Source organism: Erpetoichthys calabaricus, chromosome 9 (assembly GCF_900747795.2).
Source record: "Erpetoichthys calabaricus chromosome 9, fErpCal1.3, whole genome shotgun sequence".
Classification (NCBI taxonomy): domain Eukaryota; kingdom Metazoa; phylum Chordata; class Cladistia; order Polypteriformes; family Polypteridae; genus Erpetoichthys; species Erpetoichthys calabaricus.
Window position 1 is genome coordinate 75635983 of NC_041402.2, and position 14770 is coordinate 75650752.

A 14770-nucleotide genomic window follows, 5' to 3' on the forward strand; every position below is an offset into this window, starting at 1 on the left:
CTGCTGTGTTGTGATTTGCACAGATGACTACAGTGTGATCCGCGTTTGATTGGTTACCTCTTAACAGACTAAAACGTTTTTATTTCGATGTGCTATTTTGCAGCAGTTTCTTCAGAAACCTCCAAGTCCCGCGTTTAATTGTGCCTTCAAGCGAATAACATCAAGAAACTCGCTTCATGTACCTTCTGCTTTGTGGAGCTTTTTAGGTTAGTTTTTTTTTAATAGTTGTTTGTGTTTGTGTATGTGATATGAACACATGTAATCGTTTCAAAGGAAAGAATATTTATTTAGTAATATGTTGAAACAAGAACACATAAAGCACTTCATAATACCACAAAGATCTTTCACTTAACGATTTAGGCATCTTTACGATTTGCTTAATTTTAGAATGCCTGTATACTATATAAATAACCCTCTTTTTTAAAGATAATATAGATGATTTTTTTCAATGTAGTAAAAATGGTAGCATTGTCTCATCTCTCAATATTTCAAGGCATGATTAAATGTTTACTGCTTGCATTTAGGTGTCCCATAAGTGAAAGAACAGTAAATGGAATGCGAGTTTTTGGGTATTTTAAAAATTGTACCTGACATTTTAGGAGGATGTGCAATGTACTAGAATGCATTTAGCTTCCTTGTTGTGTTTTTCTTTTAACTCCTTAAAAATGTAAGAGAATTGATGTCTTAAAAAAGCGAGGTATGCAGTCTACTATACTTTTTTTCTTCTTACCTGTAATTTATGCTTATAGCTCAATGTTATTTACCTCTAGGCAGTGGTAAACCAGACTATTGGGGCCAGGAAATTGTATTGTATAGACAGCATCCATCCATCCATTATCTGCTATATCCTAACAACAGGGGCACAGGGTTCTGCTGGAGCCAATCCCAGCCAACACAGGGCGCAATGCAGGAAACAAACCCCAGGCATGGCATCAGCCCACCGTAGGGCACACACCCACACCCACTCACCAAGCACACACTAGGGACAATTTAGAATCGCCAATGCACCTAACCTGCATATCTTTGGACTGTGGGAGGAAACCGTAGCACCCGGAGGAAACCCACGCAGACACGGGGAGAACATGCAAACTCCACACAGGGAGGACCCGGGAAGCAAACCCAGGTCTCCAGCAATTGTACTAAATTTGAATTAAGTTGTTATTTGCATTGAAAACAGTTACTTAGTGACAAGGAACATTTTGAAATGAAGTATGATGGCAGAGATAACCACTCTACTGGTAGCATTTGTGTTGTTGGAGTTATGATCATGCTAATAAACGGCTGAGTGTCAGATGCAACTAGCTATAAAATCTGGTATCAAAATGATCAAAATGCTGGTATGTGCCATTTTAAAAATGGGGTTTTTCAGTACTTTTTTACTACTGTATACTGTGCAACCCATGTCACCTTTGGCTTGTGTTCTGTCTTAAAATTTGTTATTCCCATTGTGCATGAAAACATGATTTTGTCTCAATCGTCACTAGAAAGAACATGCGGTATGTAACCTATATCTATCTATAAAAAAATACAATTTTTGGGTTGAGTATTCCTTTAAATGCAGTTTTTAACATGTACTGTAATTTTTAGGGTGAATGGTGTGCATATGACTTGTCAAAAATGTTTCAGTGTTTTTTAAAATGCAGGATTCCCTTGCTCTTTCTTTTTTTTAGTTAAAGATGATGTTTAATTTAGCAGGAACAGTTGTGTTTATGGGTGTTAAAATACACATACCCTCCTGTCTAATAAACAGTAGAAATAGTCTTATAAATTATTATTTATGTGGAATTACAGGTGGGCTGTACCATTTTAGTACATCCAAAGCAAAGGAAAAAAATGATAGCAATGGTAGAGGAAAAGGAAAAAGTCCACAAGAAGATGAAGGTATTTTGACTTTTGTATAGTATGTCCTTACGTATGTTAGTATTTTAATTACTAGTTCACCTTTATATATTATGCTTAATTTTAGCCCTTTTATCATATTGACACCTGTCATTCTTGAGGTTAACTTTGGTAATATCCATCCATCCATTTTCCAACCCGCTGAATCCAAACACAGGGTCACGGGGGTCTGCTGGAGCCAATCCCAGCCAACACAGGGCACAAGGCAGGAACCAGTCCCGGGCAGGGTGCCAACCCTCCGCAGGACACACACAAACACACCCACACACCAAGCACACACTAGGGCCAATTTAGAATTGCCAATCCACCTAACCAGCATGTCTTTGGACTGTGGGAGGAAACCACGCAGACACGGGGAGAACATGCAAACTCCACGCAGGGAGGACCTGGGAAGCGAACCCAGGTCTCCCAACTGTGAGGCATCAGCGCTACCCACTGCGCCACCGTGCTGGTAATATCTGACTGCTAATTTATTAATACTTACAATTAGCTTTTATATTAAATAAAATCTCTAATCTTACAATTCTGAACACATCTGGCCTTTTTATGGTATAATTGTACTGTGTTAGTTTATTTTCAATTTCACCAGGGGGGTAAACGGTAACATTATACAATGTTATTGACTGATATACCTGCCTCGCACTCTCCACCTTGCACTTTTTAACTTGCACTGCGTTTTTATCACTCTTTAATTAATATTGATTTTAACAGTATGCTGGAGTATGTGAATTTCCCCTTGGGGATTAATAAAGTATCTATCTATCTATCTATTTACAGCTTTTCGTAATCTTGTTAAATAAATCCAATAAGCAAAATTTCAATAGAAGTTTCATGCATTATTACCATTCTGTAACCCTTTTTCTTTTCTTTATATAGAGGAACGGAAGAGGCGTGAGCGTGAGGATCAAATGTATCGTGAGCGATTGCGGACGTTGTTCATTATTGCAGTCATCATGAGCCTTTTGAACTCTATTAATACCAGTGGTGGAAATATCTCTTGGAATGATTTTGTCAATGAAATGCTTGCTAAGGGTGAGGTCTCAAGAGTACAAGTTGTACCTGAGAGTGACATTGTTGAAATTTATCTGCATCCTGGAGCAGTCATTTTTGGAAGGCCTGTATGTATTTGTTTTATTTTTATGTATTATGTTTATTAAAATTGAAGCCTACTGCTTATTTCTTATAGATTTAACTTAGTCTGTGTCAGATTGACAGGGACACACCATATCACAGTTTATGATTATGGTATTTTAACCCTTTACCAAGTGGTTTAATAGTAATGTAATTCATAATTAGTTTTAAGTTGATTTACCCTATACATGCAGATCTTAAAGAATTTTTTCTTTTCCCTAGATCAGTGTTTTTCAAGTTTAGTCATGGATATCCCTGTGGCTACGGGGTTTTATTACAATCCGTTTTACTACCAGTGCTTCATTTTTACTTTTAATGTATTTAATTGTTTAGAGAGCTGCAATTTTTATTCTCTTATTTTAATAAATCTTATATATATTTTTGAGAGTAATTTAAATGCATGATTTCCCTTTATCATATTTTGTTTAATTTATTGTTTCCTAGTTTGCTTATTCTACTAGAGGTTTTAAATTTATATTTGCATTATTTGAATTTGTCTCCTAAGTGTATGTGTGGTGATTACATCAGTGTATCATTATGTGAGTGAAAGAACCAATATTTTCTTATACATTTGAAGTTTAGCTAATAGTGACTAGTAATATTGAGACCATTGTTTTTAAAATAAATGCACGCATATCAAGCCTAAAGCATTCCATATTTAGCCTTTTTTTTTAAATCTGTGGAATTTTGTTATGTCATACAGTATTTCTTATAGAATGTTGCTTAAAAACTAAATAGTTCACAATAAATCTTTCTATTATGTAAAATGACTAGCAAGAGTACCCAGCATTGCCCGGGAATCTATAACTGGTGAATTTCCCAAATGAAAGAAACAGAACATAGTAATCAAACAAACATTTTTCTGATTGACATTTTATTGTAATAGGTAATATAAGTGGTCATTTTAGAGGCTTTGGATACAGTATATTTTTTGTGTTGTCCTGGGGTTCCGAAAATGAACAAATTGTGAGGATTGTCCACTGTAGAACATGTAACGTAGAGTTGTCCGTGTGAAAAGTATGGAGTTTCCAAATTGATGTCTTTAACTTGGAGTGATTGCCCTTCAGCCTTAGTAATTTACATAGCAAAATCCAAACGAATATGAAATTCTAGCCTTTTGAAATTAAAGGTTAAATCATTCGGAATCAGCGGAATTCTTTGTATGAAATCATGTTGACGTCTTGCGCAAGGTTTGAGACGGCCTTGAAATAGACTTTTTTGAACAGGAAATTGTAGACTTTGAAAGCAAAGGGTAAATAATTCGGATTCAGCAGAATTCTTGGTATGAAAACATCTTGACGTCTTGCACAATGTTTGAGACGGCCTTGAAATAGACTTTTTTGTGGCATTGGAAGTGGACTTTCTAATGCTATGTCTTTTTTTTGGTTGTATGGGTATATTAGCGAAAAGCAGGACAATCATAATGTGTCACATGGTATTACGTATGGAATAAGCACCAGAGTGAGATGAATGTACGTTATTTACAACTAGCCGTTGCCCGGTGTAAGAATAGGAACAGAAAACGGTGAGAAAGGAATTCAGAAATCAAGAAGAAATAAATACTTCTTGAAAGACACAGTGTGCATATAGAATTTCCGGCCAAGCAGGATTACATGTGAAAGTAATAAATAAATCGGGCTTTCCGAATTTACGTACTATGGCCATGGCATCCTGATAGTTTTGTTGCCTGTATCTTGGACATCCTGGAAATGTGGACGGTAATATGATCATTTTGCCTACGCGAACGTTGTTATTTTCAGCGTTTGCTTGCAGTGCGTCTGATAGTTCGACACGCAGATCTTGTTGATGTAATCTGAGATAGTTGAGATACGCGCCCTCTGTTTTAACATACATATCTATGACGTACTGTTGGAATAGTTTGCCACTGGAGTGCAAAATACTAAATGTATTCCTCATTGCTAATCTGTACGCGTAAAATTGGCATTGAGTAAGCCTTATTTGCTTGGCTCTTCTTTTATCGGGAACATGTTGTAAATCTTTGTGCCAGCCAATGTCTCTGTAAGGGAATAAAAGTGGGTAAACCATAGGATCGCAATTCATACTGAGCGTGGAAATCTGTTTACAGGAGTTGCCTATGGGATAGATGCAAATGTCCCTTTCGGCAGGCGTTTCGCCATCTTCTCCGACGAAAATCGCTGCAACGTCGGTGTGACATGTCGGGGCATTGTATCGTCGTAAATCCTGCCTAGGGTTTTCCTTGAAAACCATTTGTACAGATGCTGTTGGATTGGACTGAGCGATTTCATGTATGTGTTTGATTTAGCGAAGGGGTTGATTGTTCTGAGCATGGATCTAGCTGGAGAAGCACATTTTCGCGGCATGCAGAATTTGTTTTATTTTGTAAGCGTACTTTAGTAGCTTTCACTGTGTCAAAAACATACAACTGTCCATATCCTGGAGAGGTAGAAGCGTTGGCTTATAGTGGAGAGATTTGGTGATAAATTTGCCCGTGTATTTTAAAACAGTATGGTCTGAGGCCAGGAGGTTGAGTTATCTGTGCACCCATGGAAGCAAACACTAGAGAAGAGTTGTATTCTCGAATGTGTTCACGATAATTTTTAGCTTCTGATGTTTGCTGTGTAAGAAGCTGTTGTAAAGACACAGGTGGCTCCCGCAAGGGTGGTAAAGCTACTTTACTGTTGTGGCAGCACCTCGAGTACTTGTTGGATGTATTATGTTCAGCAGGCCAGTATATAGTGCATGACATGGAAGACGACGAATAGGAATCGAGAAATGCCGTGTCGGCGGGACCGGTTTTGAAGTGGAAGCAGGATGAACCAGAAGAGAAATGTATATAAGAGATAGCACCAGTCAGTCAGTCAGAAAGACCAAGACTGAAATCTAACTTTGAGTCAGAAAGCGAGCAAATAGCACCACAAATACGGAAAGCCAGTCACGCGCACTAGGTCGTTCTCGTTTTACATCCATACGGCAGTTCCCCTTCACTGGATGAAAGCAGTTGGCTTTCTCATACTTGGACACTTCCACAATGTCTTGGCAATTTAAGGAAACATTGGTAAAGAGGGATGCACAGAGACCAAACGTGCCGCTAAATGGCGTCGCCATTAACGTCTGTTGTAACGTGCAGCCATCTTGTCGATAAGTACGGGGACTTTTTGCAAACGTTGTGTCGGTCAAAAGGTGTCCTGCACTTGACTAAGGACATTTTTCCCAACCAAACATACCCCATGACCTCCTCCTGGTCACAAAGCAGCCCCATGCCCAGTTTGGTGGTGATCGGACGCCTGGTGCAGATTTGTATGGCGGACAAACAAACATAGACTCTGCTTTATATATTAGATCTTGTGATGAGATGAGACTAATCCTGTGACGAGACGAGACTTTCTGAAGAGGCTTTTTGGAAGAGTTTTTATCCTGCAAGACAGAGACTTTTTGCCATGAGATGTTTTCAAGTCGATACACGTGCAGAGCAGGTTAGAGATTATGAAAGCAGTGGAATTCAAAAGCCTCAAAAAAAAAAAAAGTTGGTGCAATACACATGCAGAGCAAGTAACAGATTTTGAAAGTAGTAAAATTCATAAGATTAAGCCGGAGACTTGTAGATTGTCTAATTCATGTTGCCATCAGGGAAAAGTAGTGTTTCTTCCCAATGAAGAGGCGTATACATGAGACTTAAAAGATTTGTTGTTTGGTGAAAGTGAAATCCACAAACACTACAGGCCAAATATCTAAATATACAATGATCTGTTCGCGTTTGCATCATTCAGTACTCAAAATGTAGATTTACACAGTTCTGGAGCATACAGTATACTATGAGAATCTGTGGTCCCGCAAGAATTAAAGCTACGACAAGTTTAATTTCAAAGAAACCACAATTTGGTTAGGTGTATATTTATGATCACGGAGAAGCAAAAAAGATTCTAATTTAATATGCTTTATACTTGAAATAAATGCTACCAATCTTAAATTATTTAATTCAGGGAATTACTAGGATACAGTATTCAGTCCTGGACATGGTGCTAGTTAGTCACAAGGCCCGCCAATGCATCATACATCCTGTACTCACTTTCACCTTGGATTAATTTAGAATTCTTAGTTTAATGAACATGCATATCTTTAGGATGTGGATGAAAAACTCATGCAGACACTGGGAGAAACATGAAAATGCCTGACAAACAACTACCAAGACACATTGCCACCATGTTACTTCATGTTTAAAATAAGAGACAGAAGGTTGGAAAAAAGTGTTTGGACGCTAATAACTTTTTTAAGGCACTGTAGTTGTCCACTGCAGTTAGTCAAAATTTTAAATGTATGGTCATACTTGATGCGTCCAGTTTCATAATTGTTTTTGATATCTAAAAAAAACCTTAAGCTTTAGAACAGTAAAACAGAACAGGTTGGTTGTATGGCTTAGAGATATTGCATTTTTTAAAAGAAACTTTTTGTTGACCGAAGATGGTTAGATTGTTAATTGCAACACTGAACTAAATTGTGATGCTTTTAATTACTTGATCTAGAAGAAACTTTATTGGCATATTATGCCTGATGGTCTTGGTTTTGTCAGTACCTTATCACCAGATGTCTTGTAGTACCTTGATGGTTATTGGATGATTAAGTTCTTTCATGACTAGGCACATCCTGAAGGTCATGTCGGCCTCACTATACATACCACATTTGGCCAGTTGACACATAGCATAATGTGATTCCTTCTTGCCCTGCATAAGTGATTTTGGCATTGCAACCACTGTTGGGCTTGAAAAGCTCTGACTTGATAAGATTCCCTTAATACCTCAAAGGTTATCTTGTGGCAGATAGACTCATCTTGCAGTTATCCACATAAATGACATTCTACTGATTGATGTCACTGGATTCTTAGCTCATAAGGTTGGGCAAGGGGCCACCTGTGTTAGCCACTATTTTCCGTGTTCTCAGTGCAAGTTATTTTTAGACTCGCACCATCAGTGTTTATAGTACTGCCCCATACAACAGTTGTCTGTTTTTGTGTTTACGTATCATGCCTTCAAAAAAAACGTAAGTTGTACTTTCACCATTGTGCATAGACAACTTACCATGTGTGATGCTGAGACAAAGTAGCACTGCAGAATTTTTAGTACATTTTTTAAAAAGTAACAATAAGGAATGTCATCAATCTCTTTTAAAATTTTGCAAAATACTCAGCCATTCGTATTTATAAACAAAGAGAAGATTCCTTTCAAAGGTTCTTTATATGTTTAAGGGTGTGTTGTGTGCTTATTAATTGGGCTAACTGGAAAATATCCTTTCAGAAATAGGCCATTGCCTAGTTTTCATTTTTTTTTTTTTTTGAGCAAAATGAAAGAGTATAAATTTGGGCAACACATATACAAAAAAAGTAAAAAAAAAATAAGCATTTATTCAAGCATAACATAGCAGGGCCTACCAGGCCTGACCGGCATCCTCCCCCACCATCGAAGCCAACTAACCACCAGGTGGTGATCAGTTGACAGCTCCACCCCTCTCTTCACCCAAGTGTCCAAGACATGTGGCCACAAGTCCGACGACACGACCACAAAGTCGATCATCGAACTGAGGCCTAGGGTGTCTTGGTGCCAAGTGCACATATGAAACACCCCTATGCTTGAACATGGTGTTCGTTATGGACAATCCGTGACGAGCACAGAAGTCCAATAACAAAACACCGCTCGGGTTGAGATCGGGGGGGCCATTCCTCCCAATCACGCACTTCTAGGTCTCACTGTCATTGCACACGTGAGCATTGAAGTCTCCCAGCAGTACGAGGGAGTCCCCAGAAGGTATGCCCTCTAGCACCTCCTCCAGGGACTCCAAAAAGGGTGGGTACTCCAAACTGCTGTTCGGCACATACACACAAACAACAGTTAGTACCCGTCCCCCCACCCGAAGGTGGAGGGAGGCTACCCTCTCGTCCACCGGGGTAAACCCCAAAGAACAGGCTCCAAGTCAGGGAGCAATAAGTATGCCCACACCCGCTCGGCGCCTCTCACCGGGGGCAACTCCAGAGTGGTAGAGAGTCCAGCCCCTCTCAAGGAGATTGGTTCCAGAGTCCAAACAGTCCGTTGAGGTGAACCCGACTATATCTAGCCGGAACACCTCGACCTTGTGCACTAGCTCAGGCTCCTTCCTCTTCAGAGAGGTGACATTCCATGTCCTAAGAGCCAGCTTCTGTAGCCAAGGATCGGACCGCCAAGGTCCCCGCCTTCGGCCACCACCCAACTCACACTGCACCCGACCTCCTTGGCCCCTCCCATAGGTGGTGAGCCCATGGGAAGGGGGACCCATGTTGCCTCTTCGGGCTGTGCCCGGCCAAGCCCCATGGGTGCGGGCCCGACCACCAGGCGCTCGCCATTAAGCCCCGCCTCCAGGCCTGGCTCCAGAGGGGGGCCCCGGTGACCCACGTCTGGGCGAGGGAAAACGCCGTCCAAATTTTTTCTTCTTCATAGGAGGTTTTTGTTGAACCGCTCTTTGTCTCATCCCTCACATAGGACCAGTTTGCCTTGGGTGGGCCTACCAGGGGCATAAAGCCCTAGACAACAGAGCTCCTAGGATCATTGGGACACGCAAACCCCTCCACCACGATAAGGTGGTAGTTCGAGGAGGGGATATATAAACAAATACTACTAATATTTAGACAAGAAGGGGACAGCACCATGAACATATTTTAAACTATTAGGTTTCTGTGGCATGATAGGATAGTACCTTAGAACCCGAGTTCCAGTGCCCACTCACTGTCAGTATATACTGTGGTTTACACATAGTCTGTATGTTTTGTTTTTTTTCAGGTGCTCTTCTTTTCCTCTCACATCATGTTAGTTTAATTGGCATCTCTGTAGTATATTGATCTCTTATGAGTGTGTTTGTGGGATGGACTTGTTTCAGCCTTGCTCTCCCTGTTCTGCCCTATGACCTAAACTGAATTAAGTGTGCTCATTAATCAAAAGAACTGAAGGATAATTAAGGTTTTCCAAAATTATTGTAGAAACAGTTTTAGGAAAATTGCTAAATTAACAAAGATTTTTTTCACTTATTTTTACTACATTTCTTGTAATATTTGGTTTTAATTAACATCCTTTTTGTTAGAGGTTGGCTTTGATGTACCGCATGCAAGTGGCAAACATTGACAAGTTTGAAGAAAAGCTAAGAGCAGCTGAAGATGAGTTAAACATTGATATTAAAGACAGGATCCCTGTATCATATAAGCGCACTGGATTCTTTGGAAAGTAAGTTGCTCGGAAGTAAAGCCTTTTTGTGATGGGTACTTATTTTGGAATGTGTTCAAGATTTAAAAAATAAGTTCTGTTGTCTATAGGCTATTTTTAAAATCTTCAAAAAGTCAAAGACACAGGAACAGTCAAATGCTGATTCCAAGAAACTTTTTATTCAGCTTATTTTCTAATAATTTAAAACTGATTATTTGCATAATGTTTTTAATTTTGTATTTACAGTACATGACTGACTATCTTAATTGTTCAGTGCAGATACAAGACCTCTATTTTTTTGCATTCTTAACAATAGTGTTTATTCTCATTATCCAGTGCACTTTATGCTCTTGGGATGGCTGCTGTTGGAGTTGGAATCCTCTGGTATATCTTCCGTTTGGCAGGGATGGTTGGCAGAGAAGGTGGATTCAGTGCTTTTGTATGTATATATTTTTTTTAAATATTGTATGCATTCTTTTTTATAGTAAGCATTCTAAGTGTTTTTTCCACAATATGACTTATCTTTTATAGATGAAGCAAGTTTTAAATAACAAAAATGAAATAAATGTATACTTCATGTAAGAAAATAAGATAACAGAAGATATTTCACTGAGCATTACATTATATAAAAAGGTTTGTATCATATTGCCTTTGAAAAATGTGATACCCAGTATGAATGGAGCAGTAAGGAGAGAGAGAATATGGTTTAATGGAAAGCTGGGAAAAAATGTGATCCAAATATGCCTTGTTAAAGGTGCCATCCATTTTTTAAGAAAACATGTTCTAGCCAATTGATTATGCTAAACTAAAGTAAGCATTAAATGGTAATGGAAAAGGTTGTAATCATGTAGTTGCACTTAACATGCTTTATATAAATCTGTAAACATTCTAGTATTTTTGTATTTATTATTTCACAAATTCTAAGATAAAAATCCACATTGTCACTTAGGAGTACTCAGATTGATAGGCTGCCGATCTAAATCAGATGATTTTCACAAAAAGAGACTTGATCAGTAAATTGGAAAATAATATTTTTCAACCCGTTTTTCTAGGCTTTACGGTAATTTAGTTGCAGTGCTTCTTTACTTAAAGTATTATGATAGTTGAGCCAGTGTTCATCTTTTTCTTTCTTTTTTTTTTTTTTTTTTTTTTTTGCAGCAAACTTCCTGCATTGTAAATAAAGAGAAGCAAGTCAAGGCTTTATTTACGAGAGCTAATTTAAATATTAGCCTTTATGTTAAAGAAAGTGGTGTAATAAACTCTGAAAAAGAAATCAGAGGAGTTCCTGTGCAGTTAGACAGCAAGAAATGATACTTTAATGAATTTAGACTTTTTTATTTTAAATAGATAGATAAAACTTTATTTATTTTGTCCTTCAAATAAAATGAACACGGTTTTAGTTTGGACGGAGAGCTTGGTTTATGTGCAGCAACTTACATGTTCAACTGGAAAAAGAAAAATTTTAACTTAAGAGCAAAATGTCTCTCTTACTTATAATCCTGTTAAGCACGTTAGCCATGTGTCTTCCTGATAAGCAACTTATCAAACATCTGATACATTTGCGGCTTCTTTAAAGATTTATACTGTATTTATTTTTTTTTTTTTTGCTGTATGTAATAAAACACAAGTTTTGGAAAGAAACAAGTACTGCATAATTAAAATAGTAATCCATGTTTATAATTACGAATGTCTAGCTGATACAGTGAATTAAAAAAACACCTGTATAAATATAGTAAACTAGCTGTCCCCAGTGGCTCCACCTGCGTAATAGTAAAACAGGACAAACTTTAAAAATTAATAAACAAACTGGTATCACTAGCTAAGCAGAGCAAGATGAGCTCCAAAATGTGGCCAGAGGTAGACTGATTCGAATGGAGGCTGGTGCGTGCGTGAGGAGGGCTCCACCTGGCTCCCTACTCCTGACATTGTGCTTCCCTCTCCACTCAACCCGCAGCCTGTCTCTTGGATTAACACAAATAAATCGGTACCGCAAGTGAACTATGATACTTTGCAGGATGAGAATGTTCAAACAAATTATAGAAAAAAACCCAATCTAAATCCGTTTAGTGGTTCTTTCATGAAAAGTGGACAGACAGATGTTGGATTTTTTTTATATATACAGTGCATCACTTTTTCCACATTTTGTTATGTTACAGCCTTATTCCAAAATGGATTAAATTCATTTTTTTCCTCAGAATTCTATACACAACACCCCATAATGACGAGAAAAAAGTTTACTTGAGGTTTTTGCAAATTTATTAAAAATAAAAAAATTGAGAAAGCACATGTACATACGCATTCACAGCCTTTGCCTTGAAGCTCAAAATTGAGCTCAGGTGCATCCTGTTTCCCCTGATCATCCTTGAGATGTTTCTGCAGCTTAATTGGAGTCCACCTGTGGTAAATTCAGTTTATTGGACATGATTTGGAAAGGCACACACCTGTCTATATAAGGTCCCACAGTTGACAGTTCATGTCAGATCACAAACCAAGCATGAAGTCAAAGAAATTGTCTGTAGACCTCCGAGACAGGATTGTCTCGAGGCACAAATCTGGGGAAGGTTACAGAAAAATTTCTGCTGCTTTGAAGGTCCCAATGAGCACAGTGGCCTCCATCATCCGTAAGTGGAAGAAGTTCGAAACCACCAGGACTCTTCCTAGAGCTGGCCGGCCATCTAAACTGAGCGATTGGGGGAGAAGGGCCTTAGTCAGGGAGGTGACCAAGAACCCGATGGTCACTCTGTCAGAGCTCCAGAGGTCCTCTGTGGAGAGAGGAGAACCTTCCAGAAGGACAACCATCTCTGCAGCAATCCACCAATCAGGCCTGTATGGTAGAATGGCCAGACGGAAGCCACTTCTTAGTAAAAGGCACATGGCAGCCCGCCTGGAGTTTGCCAAAAGGCACCTGAAGGACTCTCAGACCATGAGAAAGAAAATTCTCTGGTCTGATGAGACAAACATTGAACTCTTTGGTGTGAATGCCAGGCGTCACGTTTGGAGGAAACCAGGCACCGCTCATCACCAGGCCAGTACCATCCCTACAGTGAAGCATGGTGGTGGCAGCATCATGCTAATAGAGAGATACTTTACTAATCCCAAGGGGAAATTCACATACTCCAGCAACAGCATACTGATTAAGAACAATATTAAATTAAAGAGTGATAACAATGCAGGTATACAGACAGACAATAACTTTGTATAATTTTAACGTTTACCCCCCCGGGTGGAATTGAAGAGTCGCAGTGTGTGGGGGAGGAATGATCTCCTCAGTCTGTCAGTGGAGCAGGACATTGACAGCAGTCTGTCGCTGAAGCTGCTCCTCTGTCTGGTGCTCTGTCTGTCTGTCTGCTGTGGGGATGTTTTTCAGTGGCAGGAACTGGGAAACTAGTCAGGGTAAAGGGAAAGATGACTGCAGCAATGTACAGAGACATCATGGATGAAAACCTGCTCCAGAGTGCTCTTGACCTCAGAGTAGGGCGGGGGTTCATCTTTCAGCAGGACAGCTACCCTAAGCACACAGCCAAGATATCAAAGGAGTGGCTTCAGAACAACTCTGTGAATGTCCTTGAGTGGCCCAGCCAGAGCCCAGACTTGAATCCGATTGAACATCTTTGGAGAGATCTTAAAATGGCTGTGCACCAACGCTTCCCATCCAACCTGATGGAGCTTGAGAGGTGCTGCAAAGAGGAATGGGCGAATCTGGCCAAGGATAGGTGTGGCAAGCTTGTGGCATCATATTCAAAAAGACTTGAGGCTGTAATTGCTGCCAAAGGTGCATTGACAAAGTATTGAGCAAAGGCTGTGAATACTTACGTACATGTGATTTCTCAGTTTTTTTTATTTTTAATAAATTTGCAAAAACCTCAAGTAAACTTTTTTCACGTTGTCATTATGGGGTGTTGTGTGTAGAATTATGAGGAAAAAAATGAATTTAATCCATTTTGGAATAAGGCTGTAACATAACAAAATGTGGAAAAAGTGATGCACTGTGAATACTTTCCGGATGCACTGTATATACATCCATCCATTATCCAGCCCGCTGAATCCGAACACAGGGTCACGGGGGGCTGCTGGAGCCAATCCCAGCCAACACAGGGCACAAGGCAGGAACCAATCCCAGGCAGGGTGCCAACCCACCGCAGCACTGTATATACAATACTGTGCAAAAGTTTTAGGCAGGTGTGAAAAAATGCTGTAAACAAAGAATGCTTTCAGAAATATAAATAATGATTGATTGTTTATTGTTATCAATTTGCAAAATGCAAAGTGAGCGAACAAAAGAAAAATCTAAATCAAATCAATATTTGATGTTACTACCTTTTGCCTTCAGACCAGCATCAATTCTTATAGGTACACTTGCACAAAGTCAGTGATTTTGTAGGATTTTAGTCAGGTGTATGATCAACCAATTATACCAAACAGGTGCTAATGATCATCAATGTCACACGTAGGTTGAAACACAGTCATTAATTGAAACAGAAACAGCTGTGTAGGAGGCTTAAAACTGGGTGAGGAACAGCCAAACTCTGCTACCAAGGTGA

The 14770-nt window shown here is 39.2% G+C and overlaps 1 protein-coding gene across 2 annotated transcripts in view; it reads left to right on the forward strand.

The window, feature by feature from the left end:
- The window catches only part of spg7 (SPG7 matrix AAA peptidase subunit, paraplegin), a 50956-nt gene that overhangs the window by 468 nt on the left and 35718 nt on the right, over nt 1–14770 (forward strand). Inside the window, exons 2-6 of one of the 2 annotated variants that reach the window (XM_028809759.2) lie at nt 104–206; nt 1792–1881; nt 2776–3017; nt 10111–10250; nt 10566–10668. In XM_028809759.2, coding sequence (XP_028665592.2) covers nt 104–206; nt 1792–1881; nt 2776–3017; nt 10111–10250; nt 10566–10668 — 678 coding nt within the window. The remainder of the gene's footprint in view (nt 1–103; nt 207–1791; nt 1882–2775; nt 3018–10110; nt 10251–10565; nt 10669–14770) is intronic. The other variant, XM_028809760.2, reaches the window with a different exon arrangement.